Source organism: Taurulus bubalis (assembly GCF_910589615.1).
Source record: "Taurulus bubalis genome assembly, chromosome: 14".
NCBI classification, from domain to species: Eukaryota; Metazoa; Chordata; class Actinopteri; order Perciformes; family Cottidae; genus Taurulus; species Taurulus bubalis.
Genome location: NC_136602.1, coordinates 9048763 through 9072338, shown reverse-complemented (window position 1 = coordinate 9072338; position 23576 = coordinate 9048763). Strand labels below are relative to the sequence as shown.

Sequence of the window (23576 nt, the reverse complement as noted above, 5' to 3'; positions counted from 1 at the left end):
GTCTTCAGAGTGTCTGCCAGCTGGTTCTCTTGCTTTTGCAGTTCGGTTGTGGCTGTAAAGGATGAACAATTTTGATAAAAGGAAAGAGCAGTGCAGAAGTAAAATACAGGATTAGGACCCCTTCAGGATTTCCGGTTACATCAGAAAGTACATTTTTCACCCACGATGCAACTTGTATATAGGAGGATTCCACATGTCACCATTACTTAAATCAACAGTCATCTCCAAGGTCAGTGCTGTGCCACCAGGTTATTAAGTGTTGGACTGTCTGCTGTTGCACAACTGACAAATGAGTGCTAAAGATCGCAGGACAAGTGCTTCTTTGTGCATGGTTACTTCCAATGGAGACAGATGACTATGTGTGTGTGTGTGTAAGAGGTGTGAGCAAGCAAAAGAGAGAAAGCTAGGAGTTGGGCTACATGGTACACATTAGGACATATTTGCAGCAGGCCACAACATTTATCTCGGTAGGCGATCGGGATCATTTTAACTGCGTTATAAATGATAATATAAGAGAACAGCAGTGAAATGTGACAGTCTCAGTCAAGAAAAGGCTGCAGGTTACTACTTATCAAATTTCAGACCCATGCTGATTTCTAAATATATCGTAGTAGAGTCAATCCAGCTGTTTATTTTGCTGGTCTATATCTTAAAGCTAAGGTTTGACATTCAGTTCTCTCCCACACAGATTCTACGTTCCCTCAACGTCAAATATCTTTAAAACTGAAGCTGCCTTAAACTGTCAAATGATCAGAAATGACCTATGGCCTCCTTATGGCTTTCCAAGGTAGACATGACAGTAGATGGGACGGAGAATTTGTCCTGGCACAAATCTATGTTCTGCTCTTATCCCCGGAATATCTGGTTGCTACGTGTAATTGAAGCCAGAGCCACATCTAAAGATCTCAGACAAACCCTTTGAGCCCAGCACTGTGCTTTACCAATCCACAGAGCTAAATGACTGTGTATCCCATGATCCCTTCCCTCTCTGCTGATGGCTCAATAAATGACAAATTAATAAATAAAATGAATGGGGCTTGCTAGAAGCATCTCGATATCAGAACTGTGCTTCGTCCTTTAAGGAAAGCCGTTTTAAGATTCTGCTATAACTCGGAACCGGAAGATTCTGCGACGTGTGATGCCAAATCTATTTCTAGAAATATTAACAGACCAACTCTTTCTCCCTTATTGATTCACTAGGAATTCAATTGGATTAATTCTGTTCTTTTCTACCAAGAAAATGTGGCAGTGGTGGAAGAAGAACTCAGATCTTTTACTCAAGTAAAAATAGCTAAAGTAAATTGCAGATATACTCTGCGTTCAAACTCTTAAGTAAAAGTACCTCAGGGCAGGTAGTTTTCTGGAAAAGGCATAACTCATTACAGTAACCACTATCAGAACCAGTCATTCACCTCAAACATCATTCCGATATCGACTGTGATCCTGATTTTTTTTTTTATATTTATTATATATATATATATATATATATATATATATATATATATATATATATATATATATATATATATATATATATATATATATATATATATATATATATATATATATGTGTGTGTGTGTAGCGGCAATTCTATGAGCATAACATTGTTTTCTTTGCTAAATATCTGCAAAGACATGGTGAGAAAATGTTAATGATTTAGCCCTCAGTCAACCAGATCTGTGAACTTTCCCCCACAACCATGATCAGAGGGCTTAACTATGAGCAACATGTTCTCTCCATCTCTGAAACACTTTGTCAATATTGTCATACTGTCTTTTTTCAGTGTCAGTGTTCCTTTTTTTTGGTTTCCTTTGTAGTGTGGGCAGTTCTTGCCAAGGCTGGAATACCAACTTATCCGGCAATATATTCTGTCAAGCAATCAGGGTTTCTCTGAAGGGAAATTCACGCACATCTGCATTTGTAGATCAGCCAATACAAATGCCCTCTCCCTTTCAATTTCATAAAGACTGAAAATGGAAACAAGAGAAGCTGCAAAAGTCAAGTTCTCTCTCAGACCACTTGAATTACAATGTGCCGACAATATTCCTACCCCAGCTATAAGTAAAGTACTTGAGTAATACTTAGTTACTCTCCACCACTGCTATATTTACAACGAAATAAAAGATATACACTTTTCAAGGAATATCAATTAAAAGTGTCAGTTTTGTTATCCGTTTGTTATATGTTGTTGTTGTGTTTAGACAAGACTATTTAATATGTGGCTTTACTATAAGATGGTATATATGTTGATTTTAACCGCAATCTGCCTACGTGAGGGAGGTGACATCATAGGCAGCAGAGTTGTAGTCAGTAGAAAAGGGGAGGGAGGGTTGGACATCAGTCTTACTAATCTTTATGTCCATCAGAAACAGATTATCACATGGCCAGTGCTCTCTTGCTAGTCACAGTGACTCCATCAAAGGCCTGCATGCATGAGAATTTGTGAAGCGAGCGGGGAAAATCGAGCTAGACCAAACAGCCAAGCTCCAACAAGTCCGCTCCCACTGTTATTCCGTGGTTAGTTTCATGGTCAGAAAATAAACAAAAGCGGTTTAAACTGTGGAGCCAGAAACAGTTTAACCCCAGGCTTTTTAGAAATTACAGAAATAACAAAAATAAGACATTTGGCTGTTGTTCTTTTTTCACCGCCGCAGTGGAGGAACCCCAAGAATCCCGTCTGGAGCCTTCTGAGTCACATGTCCATGTTACGGTGCTTGCACTCTGCTCTCAGAAGAAAAACCTCGTCATTTGCATCAAAGCGAGAGCTCCCATCTTTCTCTCAGACACAGAGAAAAGGAAAAGAAAGGGGTGGAAATGGAGAGAGATGCTTTCATCTGCAGACTTCCTTTAAAATGAACAGTGAGCATTACCACGGAAGAACATATGCTATATATTATACTCTCATCTGAATACAAAAGCAGTTTGAAGAGAGAACTGTGAGCTGGGTCCTTCAGATAGATTGGTCACAGCCAACTGAATGTAGCCAAGGTCAAAGCCAATGCTACATAAAGAATGACATTAGGCTTGTTATGTTAAAATAAGCATAACAAACTAAGGCACACACCTTTGAAATAGACCTTAGTATCCGAATATTGTTGTAGATGTCGGATTATGGAGGAGAAAAACAAATGCATGTCTGTGTGACAGCTGGTGGACATGACGGATAAACATGACTACATTTTCAGTGGATTTTATTGGAATAATATTGAGAACAAAGATGCAACCTCCTTCAGATCTTAAAAAGCTGTTGGTGCGGTTCGGTCAATCAGCCAGCCACCTTGGACCAGACTGAAATATCATAGCAATTACAGGATGATTGCCATGAAATGTCCACAGTGCCCAGAGGATGAATCTTAAAGTTTTGGTGATCGGATTTGTCATCTAGCATCTACAACAAGTCACAGGTTTTCATATATTCAGAGACGTATCTCAACATCTACTTGTTGGATTGGCACAAAACCGGTTATCTAGCGCCAGCATAAATTGTCTCGGCTATCACATGGATTGCCATGAAATTTGCTGCAAACTTTCCTGTTCCCCCTCAGAATGAACATGATGATCCTCCGATTTTACCTCTAGCAGACATCAGGGGAAACTACTCTATACTCTTCTCTGATAGAATAATAAAAAAGAACAACTTAACAGAAAAGTAAGATTTTTCCTCAGTTCCCATCTTTTATTTTTCCACTTAAACAGCAGAACAAATTATAAATATATGAAAACAACATTTGACATCTAAAGTACTAAGTGAAATGGATCAAAAGTCAGTTTTATTCCAGTATCTCAGGCATACAGCTCTGTTCTCCGCAGTCAATTTAACAGACTGCAAGACAGGTTCATCTTAGGCCATCCCGAATCTCCTTTTGAGGCAGCGCAAGGTATACTCTGTTTTATAAAAAAGGTAGAGATCGAGATAAAAGACCCAGCTACCAGCAGTCATAATCCGCCAAGGCAGATAGGCATACTTAAAACAATAGCTGTGAGTTATTCAATATGACGTGGTATAAACAGATGTCCCTATGGAAACAACACTGAGTGAACCCTTGTGTGTGTGTGTGTGTGTGTGTGTGTGTGTGTGTGTGTGTGTGTGTGTGTGTGTGTGTGTCAAGCAGAGAAAAGCATGAAACAGATTTGGAAATGTGTCTGCAGACATAGAAGACTTGCACCATTCTGATAGATGAGCTGCTGCACAAACTCTCACACCGCAGATGCCTTTTCAGCTTAGATATGCCAAGGGTGCCCCAGCACAGAATGTTTTTGGAATCAGGAGGAATACATTATTTGCTTTTTTTATGTTTTAACTCTTGATGGTAATACAGATGAGCAAGCTGTATGCTTAAACAGACTATCCATCATTAGCAGAATAAAGCTGGCGATAATTTATATTTTAATACTCGACAGATGTCAACAAAACTAACAATGCAATAGTCAGATTATCAATTAATTTACAATGTATCAAGGCTGTGGTGCTGAGTCATGAACTAACTTTGTTCAAACTAAACGCATTGGGCGACTGTGGCTCAGTGGTGAGCAGGGTCGTCCTTCAATCAGAGGATCGGTGGCTCGATCCCCGGCTCCGTTAGCCCATGTAGTTGTGTCCTTGAGCAAGACACTTAACCCTATGGTGGCACCTTGCATGGTAGCTTCTCTCATCAGTGTGTGAATGTGAGTGGGTGAATGATGTCATGTAGTGTTAAAGTGCTTTGAGTGGTCGGAAGACGAGAAAAGCGCTATACAAGTACGGGTCCATTTACCATTGAGCTTCAGCAAATGTTTCTCAAATAGGAGTTAATAGAACAGTGTATCTATGACTAAAAATACATTCAGACTGTTCTCATACATCGTTCAAAGCTATACAACAAGAGCTTAAGAAAATGAATGCACTGCAATTCGTAGTTATCCCACAAAATCAATTTCTATGTTATCCAAGTAATCAAGAACTAGGAAGTATACAGAATGCAAAACCCGATGAGTGGGAGGGGGAGTTGATGAGGCAAACAAAAAGCGTCGTTAAGCCAGAAGACCGCTGTTTCTGCCGCATGTTGCACAAGAGGTCAACGTTGATTTATGTGTCACGTAATTGCTCTACCCAATTAACGCCACTTCTGTAGTTATTTCAACCCAAACCACGACTGTATCTAAACTTAACATAGTTGGCTAAACCTAACCAAGTATTTCACAATCTTTTCCTAAACATAACGAACTTTCTTGTGAAGACAGAAGTTTATTTTGAAAAGACAAGCAGAAATTGTCACGTGTCGCTGGACCTTTGTAGGAAATAAATTAGGAACTTTCTTTGCAAGACATACAAATTGTTGAACTAAAGTTCCCATGTTCATCGTACTGAAGAAACATGTCTAAAAACGATTGAAAGAACATCAGTGAACCACACCGTTGCTTATGGTACAGAGCAATAAGATATATCTGGCTTGGCTACACAGACAACAGTTGGATCAGTGCATTGATGATTTTGGTCTTTTCATGGGATTTGTTAGAAAGAAAACAAAAAAACTGATTATCCTTTAATGAGGTGAGAGGCGTATCAATCATCAGCTTCAATGGATTTGAAAAACAGGCTCACCTTGGCTTACAAATTCCTCCATCTTGCCCTTAAAGGGTTGCAGGTTGTCTTCAGAGGAACATTTGCAAACTTGCTCCGTCTGAGCTGAGCATGCTGAAACAACAAGAGATGATCATGATGAGGGGAAAATAGTCTTTCAGCACATCAATATGTTATCCAGCTTTTGTTTTGTGGTTACAAACTCCACTGCGAGCACTACGCCCCGGCTGAGCCCGCTTTGAAAAATCTCTCCTGAATTTCAGCTGAATAAGTGTCGGGAAAGACATAATGACCCATAATGACTAATAAGGTACCCCCAGGAACCAGGAAGGCCTGCGCTCTGATCCCGGGACAAACGTATCGTCACGCTCTATCTGCAATCATAACGGATACACAAACTCCGCTCAAGTGCCTCGGAGGTGGAGAGGCCATGAGGCGCTTCAGGGAATGGGGAGGTCGGGACTGGGCTAGTGGTAATTCATAGACCATATGGTGCCTCAACCCCAAAAAAAAAAAAAAAAAAAAAAAAAAAAAAAAAAAAAGGTACACAGCAAGTTCCCTCCACTGTGTTGCTTACTGATGTCCTCCAGGCCAGCCAAGGCCATTTCTGCACCGCCTACCTATCGGAACCCCCCTCTGGGAACTGTCATCGAAAAGCCCACGTCTGTTAGAGCGCTCAGCTGGCTCTGCTAGGTAATGAAGAGGTCTGCAGGTATAGCATGTGATGATGTATTTATGTACGGTCAGCATGTGCCACTGCCACTGGGGTCGCAGCAGATGCAAGTCCATTTCCCCTGCCAGCAACTCCGTCTTTATGAAATGCAAATAATGAACAGCCTAAAGAATCATTATGGCAGAGGAAAAACAATATTTGGCAACACAGATCAGGCACCTGATTGGTTTAGCAGCAAAGATCCATAAAGCATGATAGAGAACAGACCAGGTTTGGGGAATAGTTGATCGAGCTGCAAGCTCACATACACATACTCACACGCCTGCACACACACGGATGCACAATGTTGTTTTTTTTACCACCTGTAGGCACTTCAGTCATTGGAAAGTGTTCCGATTGCTGAGTGACTTGAGAAAGTAATGAAAGGGAGTATTTCCCAACTGTCTCATTCATTAAGACTCTTTACACTCAACCAATCAGTTTGGCATGTCAAGCATAATCTAATTTCCACACTTTTTTCCTGACGTCTTGATAACATAACTCACTCTTGACCAGATTGTTTGCATAAGCCTCTTTTATATGTTTACTAGTTTTATATATTTTACTTTATGTGCTTCATATATGTACTACACCAAAATCCAACACATGAAGAAATACTCATCATCGTTTACTTCATTGAAAGACGACATTATTGTAATCATAGTTCAATGGACATTATGACTTACTCCTTGGATTGGGAAACGCACCAAAATATTTTAGTTTTTTCCACCACTTGTATAGTCATGGAAAGTTATGCAATAGATGAACCATGTGTATAGATTCAGGAACTGATTGAACAACTGTCTGATGAAAGACAACATGAATTAATTAAAAGAGCCAAGAAGTCAGCCATTAACCAAATCAGTCCATTCATGAATCATATTTAGGACAGCCCTGGGCAGAGTGCACAGCATGCACAGAGACATGCAGGAGTGTTCGGAAATTCTCTTTAAAACAGTCTCTGTGTGTTGGAGGTTTGCGGCTTGCAGGGTGAGGCGATGCAGAGCTCCAGGAGTCTCTTCCAGACCAGTGAATAGCTGCTGAACCTTTGATAGTGCACACAGGTACTGGAAGTTCCCCGACCTTGCCCTCTCTATATTCTGATCTCTATTTCACGAGGACAGTAAAGCCACGCCAGGTCCAACAGGAGTCTACATCTGACAAGTCACATCTGCTTCTGGTTAGCTCGTCTATACGACAAACAGATGCTATCTCTCTGTTGACCCGCCTCTACGATCCGCACATGACCATAGCTGGTCAGGTTATTTTCCATTGTGCTAGGGGATGTGCATGGATTAATACATAATCTATTGCCACATGCATTTCCATATATATCCATAGATACGGCACGGCCAACTTTACTATCGGTTTATCAGCTTGTTGTAAATATGCAGTTTAAAGTGGTTTTAGATGTGGAAAACTGAGGAACGGAGGTTGACGGCAATACCATTGAGGTCTTTCTTCAGCTTGCGCAGATCTCTTTCAAAGTCCTCGAACTTCATCTGGGAGGCCTGGAAAAGGTCCTGGGGTTCGGGCAGAGAGTAGACACACGTCTCTCTGCCAGCATCCTAGTAAAGCACAAAACACACACACACACCAGTGTCAAAGTCAATCTTCCTCAATTGGGAGAGGGCCTCTTTAGTATATACTGTAGACATCAGGCAAGATTGAAATAAATGTCCTCAGAGTCCGACATGCTCTTATCAACAGTTCTAGCATCCCAAAGAAGTTATGGCTGAAACTACAGCAGATACTGACCATGAAGCTTGGTGCAGAAAGTACACTGCAATTCTCTTCATCAGAGTTACTACGAGGCCGTTGTGAGTGCTAGAGCCATGTCATGCAGGTTGATTTTGGCAAGCAGCACTGTACTGAGTTCATCTCATCTGGAGAACCTAATTATTTACACTAGCGCTCCTTTGGATGCTGTGCCAATGAACAGACTGCAGGTTTGAATGAACCCAGACCAAAGCAGAGCGAGAAATGAAGAGTGAAAGACAGAAAGAGAATTATAAGAGAGAGCGCCAAGGAAGGAGAGAGATTTGTTTCTGCCGTAAATGAGAAAAGAGAAAATAAATAATGTGATAAAGGATAAGCCATGGTATCCTCTGGCAAGAGGGGAGATGAAAAGAGCGCTCTGGAAGGATTTCTAAGCAAATCAAACTCAAACAGAAAAGTGATTCAAATAAACAGGAACCAAAACATACCTCATCAAAGTGCCTTAGATAGTAAGCAACAATGTAGGATAAAAGACTCTGGGAGTTATCCTGAAAGAAAGAAAAAGATCCAAATAAATAAAGCCCTTTATTTATTAATTCAATCATTTCGGAGCAGGACATTTTAATTTGTGCAAGGCAAACGGTATGAATACAGACAGCAGTCGTAGAAGTTGTGGATAAATCATGGCATCGGAGGAGCAATACAACAAAACATGACTGGGCTCGGATGGCTTTCATAACTCAGAGTTGGAGGAAAGTTTTATGTGCTTTATGGATACCTTACCCAGTCAACCACCACAAAAACACAAACCACTGTGTCCTTATACGGCAGTGCCAAGGGCACGCTGAGCCCGTTGTGATATTGAATAAGAACAGCAAACAGAAAGGCCTCTCCCTAAATCTGCACAGCTACGGTCCTTATGTTTGGCAGCAATGACGGTCCTTTTCAATAGACCAGATCAACATTTAGACTCACCATTTTCCCACACCACAAATTTTCTTGTACGATGTCAATTACAGAATAAAACAGTTTCTGTGGGAACGCGTGAATTATCACTTAAGTATTTTACAAAACTTGATACACACGCTAGTCTCCTTAACACTTAATTAAGTGTATGCTCTGGTGGCTCGAGTGATATTTGCTTTCACCCCTGGGACACACAGACTCACACTGCTCTTGACGTCCTTCAGTTTTGGCAGAATATCCAAGGAGAAACCGTCGGCCTGCCCTCGAGACCGATTACCTCCGTTCATGAAGTTGCCAAAAGCCAGCACCAGGCCAAGCACCTGCAATACACACTGACCACTCTGGAGAGTCTGATGCACACACACGGACACACACACACACACACACACACACAAAAATGAGATGAAGACATGAAGGTTAAATAGAGTGACGGAAAAGGAAATTAAACGAGAAGAGGCCCTGTGGCTCACCTTGCACACTCTCTGAAGGATTTCTATTTTGCGGACGATTGAGGTGATACATTCATGGAAAGTCGACTGAAACAGGATGCAGAACACTCGTTCAGAGAAGTTGGGGATTTGGGATAACTGGAATAGAAACCTGATGAAGGCACAATATCAGTCACCATAACATTCATTTAAAGACTCATGTAATGTTTTTGGTTGTGAAGGTAGGTTTGGCTCGTACTGTTCAGGCTTGTCCAGTGGCTTGGCATCCTCCTTGTCTTTGGATGATTTAATATGCTTTTTAATGCCATCCATCTCGTCATTTTGGGCTCTCTGTAACATAAAAATGCAGATTAAGTTAAAATGGGAATGTATGTTATATAGGCACGGGAAACCAAGAGGTACTTAGAGTACAGGATACCATACAAATGTCTAATATATATATCAATCATCCATAAAGTTTCACAGTTGATAATTATTTCTTACTCAAATCCAAACTAAGACAAGCAGATCAAAATACACTTTGCGCAAATAGTTTGATCAGAGAAAAAAAAAATAAAAAATTGAGCTTTTAATGCCAAACACATTGAACTGGAATCATACTTTTACCGTAGAAAATACACAGCTGTCTTTCAGACACATTTTGTGTATGTGTTTCTTTAATACTTGTCAAAAAAATGTAAAAAAATGTAGAGGAAGAAAATGTAAATCAATCTCATGCTGATGACAAACCACTGCATCCGTGAAACAAACATTATTAATGTAAAGGGTTGGACCAATAATAAGTTGGGCAACAATATGAAGTGCCAATCAGTTTGATTGATGTGCAATACCCCTATTTTGCAAGGTTGCAAAGGTATTCTCCGCAGAAGCTTAATTCCAGCTTCACAATTCTTTAACAAATTACTAAATTGAGTACACTGGTTGTTTATTTTATCATTAGGATCTCTCCAGTGTCACGCAAAGCAGATCAAACAGACAAATACATAGATTGTATAGTAAACCTTAGTTTTCAGCTGATGAACAACAACAGCACCAGGACACTTACAATACTAAATGGACATTGAGGTGATGATGTTTTGTCAATTGCCGTTTTCAGAATAAAAAATAAACCTTGAACCTTGACTTTCAAGCCAACATGGACAATAAGTTATTAAGAAGCTCAGAAAAAAAATGACATGTGAACCTCTACAACTGGCTGACTCCATCTGCTGATGAAGATCATGCAATGTGATCAAAAGCTCCAGAGCAGCTAAACTTGCGGTGGATTTGTTTAGTCAGCTTCATTTCTCTATGTAGTCAAACTTTTAGAACTTTAAATAATTCTGCTGTTTTTGTTCTTCAACTCAACGCCATCTATACAGCACACGTTTCATAAATGTTAAAGAGTTGCTTCAGCCAGACTACATTCCTGACTATTATCCTGGTGCCTGGACCACAGTTTTAAACAAGGTGGTATAAAAAGAATAAATTAAAAAAAGAAGGCCAAACGCCCCTTCGTTTCACAAGAGGCAAAGACAATAGATTGTTTCTGACGCAGATGGGTAAAACAATAAAACCATCCCCAGGAAGACAATGTAAACTATATCTCAGTCTCTCCAGAGCTCAAAGACCCCCAAAGTCTGAGTCTCAACAGCCTGGTCTCTCCCTCTGTTTTTCTCCATCTTTCTCTCTAGGGTTTTGGCCTCGGCATGGATCCTTGGAAAACATCAAACGGCAGCATCAAAAGCACTGAGGGCCCGATTAGTATTCTACACACCGCTGCCTTCTGTCGACGAGGGCAAGCTCTCCTTCGCCTTCTCTTGAGATGTTTTCAAGTGTAAATATATTTAATACAAAGCAGATCCTTTTCAAAGGGCAGCATCAGAGCCCAGCAGTGTTTGGCGTAATTGGGGACAAGTAGGCATTAGCGTGTGATCTTTGAATCGCTAGGGCATGTTGCAGTGGTTGTTAGCATGAGAAATACAGTCCCATGTGGAATATCAAATGAAAAAGAAAGAATGATATTCGTGATGCCAGAATTCTAGCGGTAGCCAAGTGGTATTGGTTAGCCAGGTTTATAGTGCAGAGCTAAACAGTGCCAGCCAGGGCCTAATCACTAGTTGTGTCAATCAATTTCCAATAGAACAACATTCATGGGATTATTTGCACATTGAGATGCCAACGAATATTGTCCAAATGACAAATTGCATCATGTTATAAACATGTTAAATATATTTAGACATCACAAGGCTTTGTCTTGGAAGAAAGAAAAACAAAGTAGTAGTATAAAGAGATTATTTGTGGTGTAAAAGTTTGTAGGAGGGACTATATGGCTCAAACTGACCATGACATTTAGCCACAGTTAGCTGAAAGGAGTCTGAACTTCAGACTGTCTGGACCCAGATTATAGCTTGTGATATTAGAGGGGAGGGAGTGGTGTCCCACTATCACTGTGACCCCTTTAATGGCGTCGGCTCATTGTTCAAAGAACAGGAGCGGCCATAATCCTCAGCTCATAGACTGAGCGACTCTGTCCCTGCCTGTGTGCGTCTCTCTGTGTGCACACAGTACAGTATGTGCACATTTGTGTGGGTCAACGTGTTTGTTTGTGAGAGGAAACAAAAAAAAAGAGAGAGCGAGGGAGAGCAGTGTGTGATCTTACTCCTAGCACAGTGAGTGAGGGTGTAACCATTAGAAGCCCCTCGCATTCCTCAAGACAGGCTGACTGTGCTGCCAACTGTGGTTTAGGGGGCTGGAGACCCACAGACAGGATGGAGTCTCGCAATACAAAAGAGAAACAATTTGGCTCCTCAACTCAATAACATAGCCTTAGGCCATAAGAGGGAGAAGGAGAGGGCTTGAAGTCTCGGGGTGAGTGGCGAGGTTAGAAGACTTTTGATCCTCAGTTATGACACATTGGTTCATAAGTACAGCTCGTCTCAAGCCTCAGACTCATTCCCAGGATCAACATTATTAATATGCCTCTGGCAGCCAAAGGTCCAGGCCTCTCCTGTGTAGTTGTGCCAAAAAAACAATTCACAGGAATTTCACAGCATCTTAAAACTGTATTACTGCTGAAATGTGGAAAACATGCCCGTTTTCATGTTCCATTATATACTGACACGAATGCGAACGGGCCCTGAACCGTTTCCACTGGGCGGGGGAGGTTTCCTATCACTGAAGGTTGATGAATATGTATTTACTGTATACAAGGAGCCCTTCATGGACCTTTATAGAGACGTATTGGATAGAAGAGATGACAGCTCCGCAATTCTCTTTATGCAAATATGACCTGATACCATGTGGTCGTTACACTCGGCGAAGCTCAATTCTCTCTCTCTCTCAGCATTTCTCAAGAAGAGCTGTGTGATACAAAATCCTGGAGTTTCTCAACAATCATTTCCTTCACACAGGGGCGTTACAAAATGTGAATTCAAACAAATCCAGTGTGGAGAAAACATGTTTACTATGTGAAAGCGTTGGTCCCCTTCCAGGCCAGCAGACAGACCGACACAAGACGGACTCTGTCACCAAACAGCACACATACCAGTACGCTTTGTGGTTTGCCTGTTTGTTTTGGTATCTAATACACACACTTCCTTTAGTTTGCCCTTTTAAGTGGAACATGGAATAAGAAATCCACATGGAGATATCACTTCACTGTGGAAATATTTCTGCGACGGCTAAAAACAAATCGATTTATATAATAAACACACGTGTTTGTAATATACATCAATGTGTTCAATTCAATTAAAAGTGTTCAGAATGTGATAGTAATAGAATAGTCTTCACAAGGTATATTTTGATGGATAGCAGTTAGTGTTTTGTGGCTTACCCTAAGGGAATTTCCAAATACAACAACACTAACAGCTGATGAATGATTTCTTTGCCATTTTGTTGATATCACAGCTTTTTGAGTCCACTTAAGTTTCACTCTTTAATAAAATGATTGCCTGTTATTTATATATGGCATGAAATGTGTAACCATAAATCATTATATTTGTCACAAGCAAACTGTTCCAAAATAATACTTCTACTGGGAACCACAGAAGGAAAAGAAAAGACTTTTCCCACACCGAATGCTGCACTCAAGATCATCCGGAGCTGTCAGTGGTGTTACTTTGTGTAATTCCACTGGGTTTGTTGCTCAACATTGTGTATTTATATTGTTCTGCATTGGCAGGAAAGTGCAGGAGCCTATTTCAGTTTGGGATATTGTCTTTTCATGGGTGTATTGACTTTACTGAAACCTCTGTCCACATGAGCCTTGATCATCCTCTCCTCAAAGCCCCAAAAATGTAAAATTAAAACATGTTTATGACTGTTGTAACCATGAAGAACTACAGCCTCGATACTCACATTCTCATAAAGAGCTTGCAGAGTCTCCAGATCAACGACAGAGTTGTCCATATTTAGGACGGCTGTGGATGGAAGGAGAGGACGACATGGTTAACGTGAATGTTGACCCTGAGGCACGTCGAGACGTTCCTCTGCTACCTTCGTGGAACACCATTAACAAAGTCAGAAATCAAAGCAACACAAACAGGCCTCCACTTGAGATTGTAACATTTTCTTTGGCTGAAACCACAATCACAAACATTGGCACAACACTTTTCCAATCTTTGTTGCTGCTCTGCTGGAGCAGAATTATGCACGAAAACAAGGTCAAAATTCTCCCTGCACAGCCCCACATCATGTGCTGTGACTTTTACATATATCAGCTCTCATCACGATAGCGTAGAAGGGGCCGCTAACTAAAACATAAATACGGAGGTCTTAGAAATCTGTCAATCTGTGTTTGAACTCCTGTGTTTGAATTCCTGGTGTCGCCTTTTTGTCTCGGCGCGAGGACCTGGCGCCCGTGAGCATTAATCCTTTGAAAGTAAATGTTTAAAGACAAACAGAGCCTGAGGGTCTGTGGTGTTGAGGCTGAGGTGTTGCTGTACGCACAATCACCCAGCGGAGCACTCCACACCTATATATGTATTTTGCCGTGATGTGTGTGTGTGTGTGTGTCCAAAATTACTGACATAGTTTTGATCTGTTCATTTGCTGTTGAGGTGCAGGGGGAACAGCCAGTGTCAGAGGGGATAAAGGGAAGTAATTTACAAAATTCTTGTGCTTGGAGTCTGTGACTTGACTTCTTAGAAGCTTTTCATTGACTTAACTTAAGCAAACCAGAATAAAGGGCAGCACCAGAAAAACAAAATTAGAGAAAAGTCAGGCATTTGGGAAAGAAAGGGCCTGGAGCAATTGTTGTTCTGATGCAGTCAGTTCGGTCTGGTGTTTTTAGCTTTGATATTGCTTTCTCTCCCTTTGTGTAATCCTGCATCCTTCTTAATCTCTTGTGCCACGAGGGCCGATCCACCCAGCTCTTTGCCATCACCTTTTCACACTCTTTTCTCTTCCAAAGGCACCACTTAAATAACTTCCTCCTCTTTGACTTTGTTTTAGTTTCTCGCACTCTTCTCTTTACCATTAGGTTTTCATTACTATCAGAACCAGAGTCTGACTGGCTGGTTTGATTGGAGACAGCTTTTTTATAAGAGACATGGGTGAAAGCCGTATCATCACTCTCACACAGACCTTACGACCAAAAGCCAGACCCATCTGTTCGGGCGACCACATTCAACCCCAGCATGGCACCGGCAACCGCCATCTAATGCAGCGGCCGGCGCTCCAAAGCCTCATAGGAAGCAGACGCCGCATCGAGGTGTCCTATAAAAACATGCAGAGTGTCGGCCAAGTCTAACACCAAACAACAGCTGGGAGGAAAGTAAAAATATGTTGACTCCTCGCTATGCAGTTGCCATAAAACAGACACGATCTAAATCAATGATTCAGAAGTTGTTTTTCTTCGAGTCAGAGATATTGAAGTCACGATTCTTTTGCTAGTCATGGTCTTCATCATGGAACAAAGAGGATATAAAACAATGATTCACTGCACTGAAAGGGACAGTTATTTAGTTTTGATGAAATAATCTGTTTTTAGTATACAAATTGCGATTTAATTCTTTAATCATGTGAAACCTCAAATGACACAAGGACATGAGATCATTTCAGCAATGGGAAAACCGCAGCATTCTAATATATAGTCTTTGGTCAAATAATGAGTATTTTAAGGATATAAATATTCACGCCTAATAATCATTCAATTAAAATGCATGACAAAATAAATAAAAAACACTTTAGTGTGACTTTGTTTGTGCAAGGCAGAGATATATATCTTCACTCTGATCTTACTGCCAATGATATACTGACGTTTCCAATCAGTGCTAATTATGCACTTTGGCAAACACTGTCCTAACATAGGAGATGAATGACAGCGCTGATGAGAGAGAGGCCCTCGCTTGCCCTGCGACTCTGACCTGAGATGGATGTGCCAACGACTGACATTTAGACCAGGAGAGTGAAAATCCCCAAAATGCTTCGAAAATATTGCAGTCAGACCAAACATTCTAAAAGATCAATTGTTTATTGCGACAAGTGTGTAAAACGTACCAGCCACGGTTTCTGTCGCGCACATTTATTTTTAATGCAACCTACCCAGCTGCCTTTGAGATAAAGAGTTGCAACTGTAATAAAGGCTTCACCGTAGGAGGACTGAACAAGAGGAGGAGATGAGGAAGAGTGTTTAGACACATGGATGAGCGAAGACTGGAGCGCAATCAGAGAGTAACTAAAACAGGAAAACAGTCTGTTCCCATCAACATCTCCTGAATGACTTTAACAATGCCGCTTCAACAAGATGGTGACAACCCAACACAGAAGACGGAGCGCCACAGAGAAACATGATGTGGATGTTAGATGGGGAGAGATTATGCAAAATGAGAGCAAAGAAAGGGGGAGAGTAACAAAAGGAAAACCTTTCAGATGCCTTGCGACATTATGACTTGTGATAAAGCTAAGTACTGGAGAGAGGTTTAAGCTTTGTCAATGATCTCAGCCAACACTCAATCGGACTCACTCCCTAGACTAGTGAGAAAAATAGTTTTTAATAATAAACTGGAATAGTCTCACTCAAAAAAGCAAAACAATGTGAAATACTTTGGTCAAGTTTTACATTTTTTAAATCAAGAAATTATAAAAGTGTCCTCTGTGTATTGTAAGTTAATCTTGCCTCCCCATACACACCAAATAATAATAATAAAGTAGTAAATCACATAAATAGAACAACATTATGAAACAAAGTTTTGGCTTTTTTTTTTCTTTCTCCTGCGCGCGCACACACACACACACACACACAGCTGCATAAAATACAGGTAAACTAGGTAGGTATTTTCCATTTTCTCCACATTTACAATGCCCTTTTTTAATAGCACCTGCATACTGTAGTAACTTGCAGCAGAACGTAACAATTCCTTCTACAGTGTGCGGACACATCCTTCCATTATTTTACTGTAATCTGTGTAACTAAGTTCTTATTAGTCCAGATATATGACCCCATGATGAAACTTACAGTTCTGGATGTCCTTCATATCAAGATGAATGCTGGACATGAGAATACCCACAGCCTGTGACCGCTTGTTGTTCAAGAGCTTCATCACCTAAGAGTTGACAAGACAAAGAGAACAGGGATGATAATACAACAAATATCATGATCTGATGCACACATACATGTACACAACATATGTAATCAATAAAAGACAGAAACATCACTGCCCTTTATCAGTTTACATACTTCTATGGGAAGAAAAATAAGCTGTCAAGCTGAATTATGATGATTAACAATTTCTCCCTTTTTTCCCACATCCATCCTCTTTCAGTCGTACATATGAAACCTTTTACGCAACAAGACATTGACTATGATCACATGAAGTCCTGCGACTGATTACAACAGAGAATCCCTATGGTTTCGATTAAAATTGTATTTCATGAAATTGCACAATGCAGGGATTTTTGTTCTTCCCCAAAGCGGACGTGACGTGAAAACTATCGTATCCGGAGATTCAACCTGCTCCAAAAGCTGCAATATTAACAAATGTTAGCTGAATAGTAACAGCTTTCCACTCGTCAAACAGCCAGGAGTTGAATATCTAGCCAGTGTTGTTATTAAGCATGGAAAACTGCATCCAAGGGGGCATTTATGAATCTCAGTTCTCCTGAGTAAGCAGAAGTCTGCGCCGGGTATAGCAGAGTGGTGAGGGGACGGGATAGGAAACCGTATCCTACTGTGATCCAGACAGAACGCTTCCATCGAAACCAGATCACACAGACCACAGACCTCTCAAACACACAGGAAGTTATATCACCAGTCCCCAACTGTCTCCATTTTCCCGGCTCAGCCACAGCTTCGAGGGACAGGCCGGGAAAGATATGATGCTGGATGACTCCTACGGTGAGACTGCGATAGCTAGTGGAGGTTAGCTGTTTAATGGCAGTGAAATAACAAGTCATTAGTCATGATTCATCAGCTGACCTGACTTTTCTAAATGGACAAACGGGTTGAATTTAGAGTTCAGTGGTTTACAGAGCTGCCTGATATCACTTTACACATTTTACATAAATGTAAAAATGCTCTCGCAGTGTATCAGTAGTATTATTTCATAATGAAATACAGCTGGATCCATGAACCACTACGGTTTGAGAAATTATTTTCATTGCTGTTTTTGAGCACAACAAAACAACCCTAAAATGTGCTGTGTCTTTCAGCAGTCTCAAGAGATCCATATGTCTAGGTTTGTCCTTGTAAAAAATCCATTAAGTCACATTAATCATATGTTGATCTTTTGATTCATCTAGCATTTCAGCGTTGGCAAATATGGACCTTCATCATTCCCATACAGCTCTGAATCCCATGTGAGAAATGCTCCACTAAGGTACATTGTGTCCTCTCAAAAACAGCTCAGAACAGCCCTGAAGATAAAAACACTGTGCCAGTTTCCAGTTATCATTTAACTTTGGGATCAAGCTCAACTTGCACTAAAACTAAGACTTTACATTGTGTAATGTTGTAAATACATTTTAAGTATACTGTAGGCCTGTTTTACCACCTGACATTCTGAAAAATGAGCAATGGAGGGAATACAAACAGAACTGATCAACAGTCTGCACAATAGCCGGATGTTACAACAATACCCAGTGGTATCACCACTCTACTTCTGACCGCTTATGATTTGTTATAATTCCTATGATCGAGTCATAATTTAGGTAATTTATCGAGCACAAATGCCGAACATCTCCCAGCTTGAGCATCTTAACTGTGAGGAATTTAGACTTTTGTGATCACACATTTTATATGTTTGGGCTTTGGACTGCTGCTCAGACAAAAAGGGGATTTATCACCGTGTTCTAAAAATGTATCAACCAAACAATGAATTCATTAATCTAGAAAGTAATCACAAGTTGAGTCAATAATGAAAATATAAATTTGTTGCAGCCCTCATTCATATCCTCCTCTAACCATACTTCTAAGAAATCCTCTTTCACTCAGGAGAAAGTCTGGAGAATCAGAAGTAAAAACACACTTTGCACCTCAGAGATCAAGTACCAGTCAAAATGCTGCTGGATTGACCCTGAATGCCATGAAACAAAACAAAAATCTTCAATCTCAAACAGATTCCCCTTACATTACATCCAGCAGCATAGCTGCACTAAAACCTACGCACACTGCCAGAGCTGTTCTTTTAAACTTCTTTGCAGATAGACAGCAGGTCAACACTCGACCCTGGGCGATGATAGCATTTCCCATCTGACACCGACGTCAGCAGAGGCCTTTCCACTGGCCGAGTACTGACGTCAAAGCTGCTCTCTGGTGGTAGCTCTGGAAAGGATGCTTCTCATCAGCCAGACAGTTGAACTCACAGCAGACAGGGCAGACGGGAAGAGCTGCAAGTAATACGAGATGGGATCTATCGTCTTGAGGCCTGGGGACGGTCCTCGTGAGCTGGAAATGTCAAAAGCTGGCTCCAAATTGGGGTCTGTCACAGCTCTGCCGATGTTTGTATTTTTCCCATTATTGCCTTTAACATTTTCAGCACTATTGTTGTGTTGCAGAACATCCACAGCAGCATCATGGAGCGTGGGTCGAGGGAATTCAACCAACACCCTCCTCAATTTGTGTCTCGTCCCTCGCTATTTGGCAATACCACCACAACACAAGCTACTGCACGATGTGGTGGCAGACTTATTCGGAGCTCCATCATTCACAACAGCCTCACCAACAATTTGGATATTTTAATAAAGAGTGGGACACTCATTGGCTAGACTCGCAGGTGTCGCGCTGCTCTGTACAGAAGTCAATTCCCTCTATTAGGTTTCTCAGATGTTGAAGAAACCATCTGACATCTTGCTGGATGACGGCTATTTCTGAACAGTGTTTGAAAAGGAACCCTGTATGAAAGAAGGATTTTCTGGTGAAGGGCAAACTCACTTAGCTTATCTACTGTTTCCCCATTGCTGTTGACTTTTGTGCTCCATTGGATCAAAGCTTCAAGGTGATTTTCTTGTGCTACACAGAGGCTTTAACTAAGCTACTGCAGTTACCATGTTACTTCCTGGGATGTACATATTCCTCATGAAACACGTGTGTGGCTGATGTTCAAGTGTATGCTGAACAATCAAGTGAACCCATGAAAGGATTGACATCACACACACACAGAGGCTGGGGCTCAGCAGGTCTCAGATATACAGTTGCTTCATGTCAAAGTCAGTGGTGGAATGGAACAAAGTACTTTGACTCAATTACTCTGCTTCAGTACATTTGTGAGGTACTTGTATTCTTTTTTTTCCCCCGCTGCATTTCTCAGGGAAATATTGTTCTTTCCACCCCTCTTCATTTATTTGACAATTATAGATTCCGATTTTACAAAAAAAAGTCATAAAATAAACTTATAAAATCCAACAAAATTGGTCAAGATTAAACTAGTGGATTGTTATTGTGCTAACTCCTTAGTGCAACATATTTGAACGTTGCAGGCAAAACAAATGCAATAATTGACCCAGTTGACAATAAAAGGTTATTAACTTTTACACACCTTGGATGGACCATGTGGCATCAACAAATACAGCTTTGGAAGTTTAGAAACTAAAAAAAGAAATGATTTAATGTGGCATCAGAAACTACTAAATTGGAACCTTTTTTAGTTTTATATTTTGGTGTTGAGCTTCAATTCATCACTTCCCATAAACTGAGAAGATTTCCGACTAACGTCCACTCTTGAGACCAATATTTCATCTCAGCAACAACGGCCTGGTGTACATACTGGGTCTCAATTAGAGGGGTGAAACGCTCGTCCCTGGAGCGACATTATATGTGATTTAGACAGAGCGTTTGGACAAATAGTACATTAACATAAGAATCCTGACCAAAGCAGCTTTAAATCATAGATAAAATGTTTGGCTTGCAGATTGATGGAGTGGCATGAAGGGCATTGGGGAGGCAAACAGTCTGACTATTAAACTAAGTCATACAGAAAGCACAATGAGAGGAACCATATCATGAAATACAGCTCCCAGGCTTCTCCCTCCCTCCCTCCCTCCCTCCCTCCTTTTTTCCCTTCTTCTCCCCACCCTCACTCCCTCTCTCTCTCAACAGTCATCACCGTCGTGAGGTTTCCTCACCGCACGCGAGACATTGGCTCGGTGCCACTGGATGTCACGGGGGAGTCGGGTGGGAGCCAGAGCTCACACCACATAATAACTGTCTGGCTGAAGCAGTTCCTCCTGTCACTCAAAGCAACTCAGAGAGCAACAGAGAGGAGAAATGGAAAGGAACGGGGCATCAGAGAAGTGAGAGTGAAGATGGGAAAAGCCCTGAAGAGAAACCATATTTGGTGAGCCAGGGACAGACAGACACACACCACACACACTTTACCTGCTTGGTCTTGGACTTGCTGATTGTATCTGAAATTGGCTTTTTCTTCTCCTTAACAGCACTTTTGGAGAAAAGTTCCACAAATTCTTTAAAGTCCACACTCGGTTCGTCGATTGTGTCCCACACCAGTGAGCCAATGGGTCTAAAGAGAGGAGGAAAGAGGAATAATTATAGGAGCAATGACAGGTAAGGCTTAATCTGCCATGACTTGTTTGAACAATTACACTTTTATAGTGTAACTCGTGTTTTTATTTCACCACAAAATCCATTTCTGAAAGTTCTAGACTATCCACGACTGTTTTATGAGTACTCATTTGTCATCTTTTGCAGCATAAAAATCCATTCATATGAATCCATTTATCAAACCACTCAGCCAACATATTACATTTAAAATTCAGCATCAAGTTCCTCACTTGCAAATAAATCAAGTAGTCTATTTCTAGATGTTTATTTAGCTAACATTTTCCAAGCCTTATTAAGGAAACAAAACCTGGTTCAAGTAAATGCAGCGCTGACCACAATGCCTGGACTGCATCACTTTCATTTTCCGCAAGGTTAGCATCTCTATTGCTGTTAGAGCACGTGGCGATCTGTATCTTAAGTGGACAAGCTTCCTCTCAATTCTCTACTGTTCAGTAAATACCTCTGTGCAAATGATCTATATCTATCTAACGGCATATCCTTACTTTTTAGCATTCAGCTGTATCCGTGTCCAGTAGAGTGGCTTCATTGGCTTGGGGGGCTCAATCGCGGCCTTGGCAGGGGCAGCTTCCTGGAACATCATGGAGAGCATGGGGCCTGGTGGTGGTGGAGGCCCAAAGCCTGGGGGTGGGGGTGGAGGCGGGGGGGCCCATTCCAGGTGGAGGGGGTGGTGGAGGAGGGCCAAAACCCGGCGGTGGAGGTCCGAAACCGGGCGGGGGAGGAGGGGGTGGTGGAGGTCCAAAACCTGGTGGTGGTGGAGGAGGAGGGGGAGGCGGTGGGGGACAAGGTCCAAACCCGGGTAAGGGCGCAGGAGGAGGGGGAGGCGGTGGGGGGCACGGTCCAAACCCGGGGAAGGGCGGAGGAGGAGGCGGTGGTGGAGGAGGAGGTGGTGGTGGAGGTGGGGGCATACCTCCAGAGGGCGGGGGAGCTTGATGGGCGCTGCTCTGTTGCCGCTGTTGGCACGTGCAGACAAAGCTCTCTGTAGATTTGGGGATGGAGGATGAAACGGAAGATGACACGCCGCCCGATCCTCCGATGAAAGGCACGTCAAACTTAAACCCCTCCTCCACAGGTGAGGTCTGGACGGACACCTCCTGGCTCATCTTTCCCAGTCTTCCTCCTCTCATCTGTGAGGCCTTGTGGTGGCCATCGCCCAGAGCGCCCATATTATCACCGCTGCCCTTTGCCAAGGAGGCCTGCTGGCCTTGCAACACAGCAATCTTAATCCGCAGGTCATCGACAGTCCTCTCCAGCTGAGGGATGAGGCAGCTTTCATCCTCTGAGGATGACTGACCTGACTTCAACCTGCTAGATTCTGTCTGTCAGTGAACAAAAACAAAGATTTAACCTAGCATACAACTACATTAAGGTTCACAAATGGAAACTAAAGAAAAATAAAACCCATGAGTCGGGGCTTTTGCTCCATGACACCTTCTTTAAAAGCAGGTAGGCCAGCCTATCTTGTACTCTAAATGTTAAAAAGCAGACATACCAATTAGCTGTTAAATCTTGGACACATTGTAATTCAATAAATTGCACTCTATAAACAGTAAAACACCCACAGCTCAGGGAGTTTTGTGACAGAGCTGCGAGCTAACGGAGGGTCAAGAAAGTATATTATGTCTAGACTCCATCAGACCTCTGGCTCCAGACTGGTTAGAGCGGGGATGAGGGGATACTGAGAGATTTAACCCCAGAGACAGAGAGTCTCGTTGGGCCTCAGATGGGGAGGGCTTGTGTCTGCTAGCACACATTCCCCAGTTGTGGTCACATCGTTGAATCTTAAGGAGAATGTTCAGTCAACATGGCCTTCCTAATTTATTAACTCTTCCTGGAAACAGGGAGGGTCACTGCGATAGTCTCACAAGTCTTTCAAGACAAGTCTGACCTCTGGTGGACAAAGAACGACTTGCAGGCAAAAGACGGAGGTTTACTGTGTTCCTTAACATTTTGACAGGTTGCACACATGTTGTAGATTTTGAATCAAATATGCATGAAATAAAATCCTTAACAATTGCATTCTTCAATGGCTCATAACCCTATATGGACACAATGGATTGTACTTCAAAATATGCCTTTTTTCAGCATGACTGTACAGTACGTAGAACCATTTTCTTTACAGTTTGCTCTAATTTCTATATTTGGGAATTATATCAAAATAGTATTTTGTTTTA

General features: G+C 41.6%; 1 protein-coding gene across 1 annotated transcript in view; it reads right to left on the bottom strand.

Annotated features, from left to right (window-relative positions):
- The window catches only part of fmn2a (formin 2a), a gene marked incomplete at its 5' end in the record, with an annotated part of 34677 nt that overhangs the window by 2914 nt on the left and 8187 nt on the right, over positions 1 to 23576 (bottom strand). The window contains 12 exon segments of the mRNA XM_079229288.1: positions 1 to 52; positions 5583 to 5675; positions 7721 to 7841; positions 8481 to 8540; positions 9162 to 9308; positions 9429 to 9558; positions 9646 to 9737; positions 13746 to 13807; positions 16846 to 16933; positions 21202 to 21343; positions 21888 to 22048; positions 22050 to 22721. Coding sequence (XP_079085414.1) covers positions 1 to 52; positions 5583 to 5675; positions 7721 to 7841; positions 8481 to 8540; positions 9162 to 9308; positions 9429 to 9558; positions 9646 to 9737; positions 13746 to 13807; positions 16846 to 16933; positions 21202 to 21343; positions 21888 to 22048; positions 22050 to 22721 — 1820 coding nt within the window.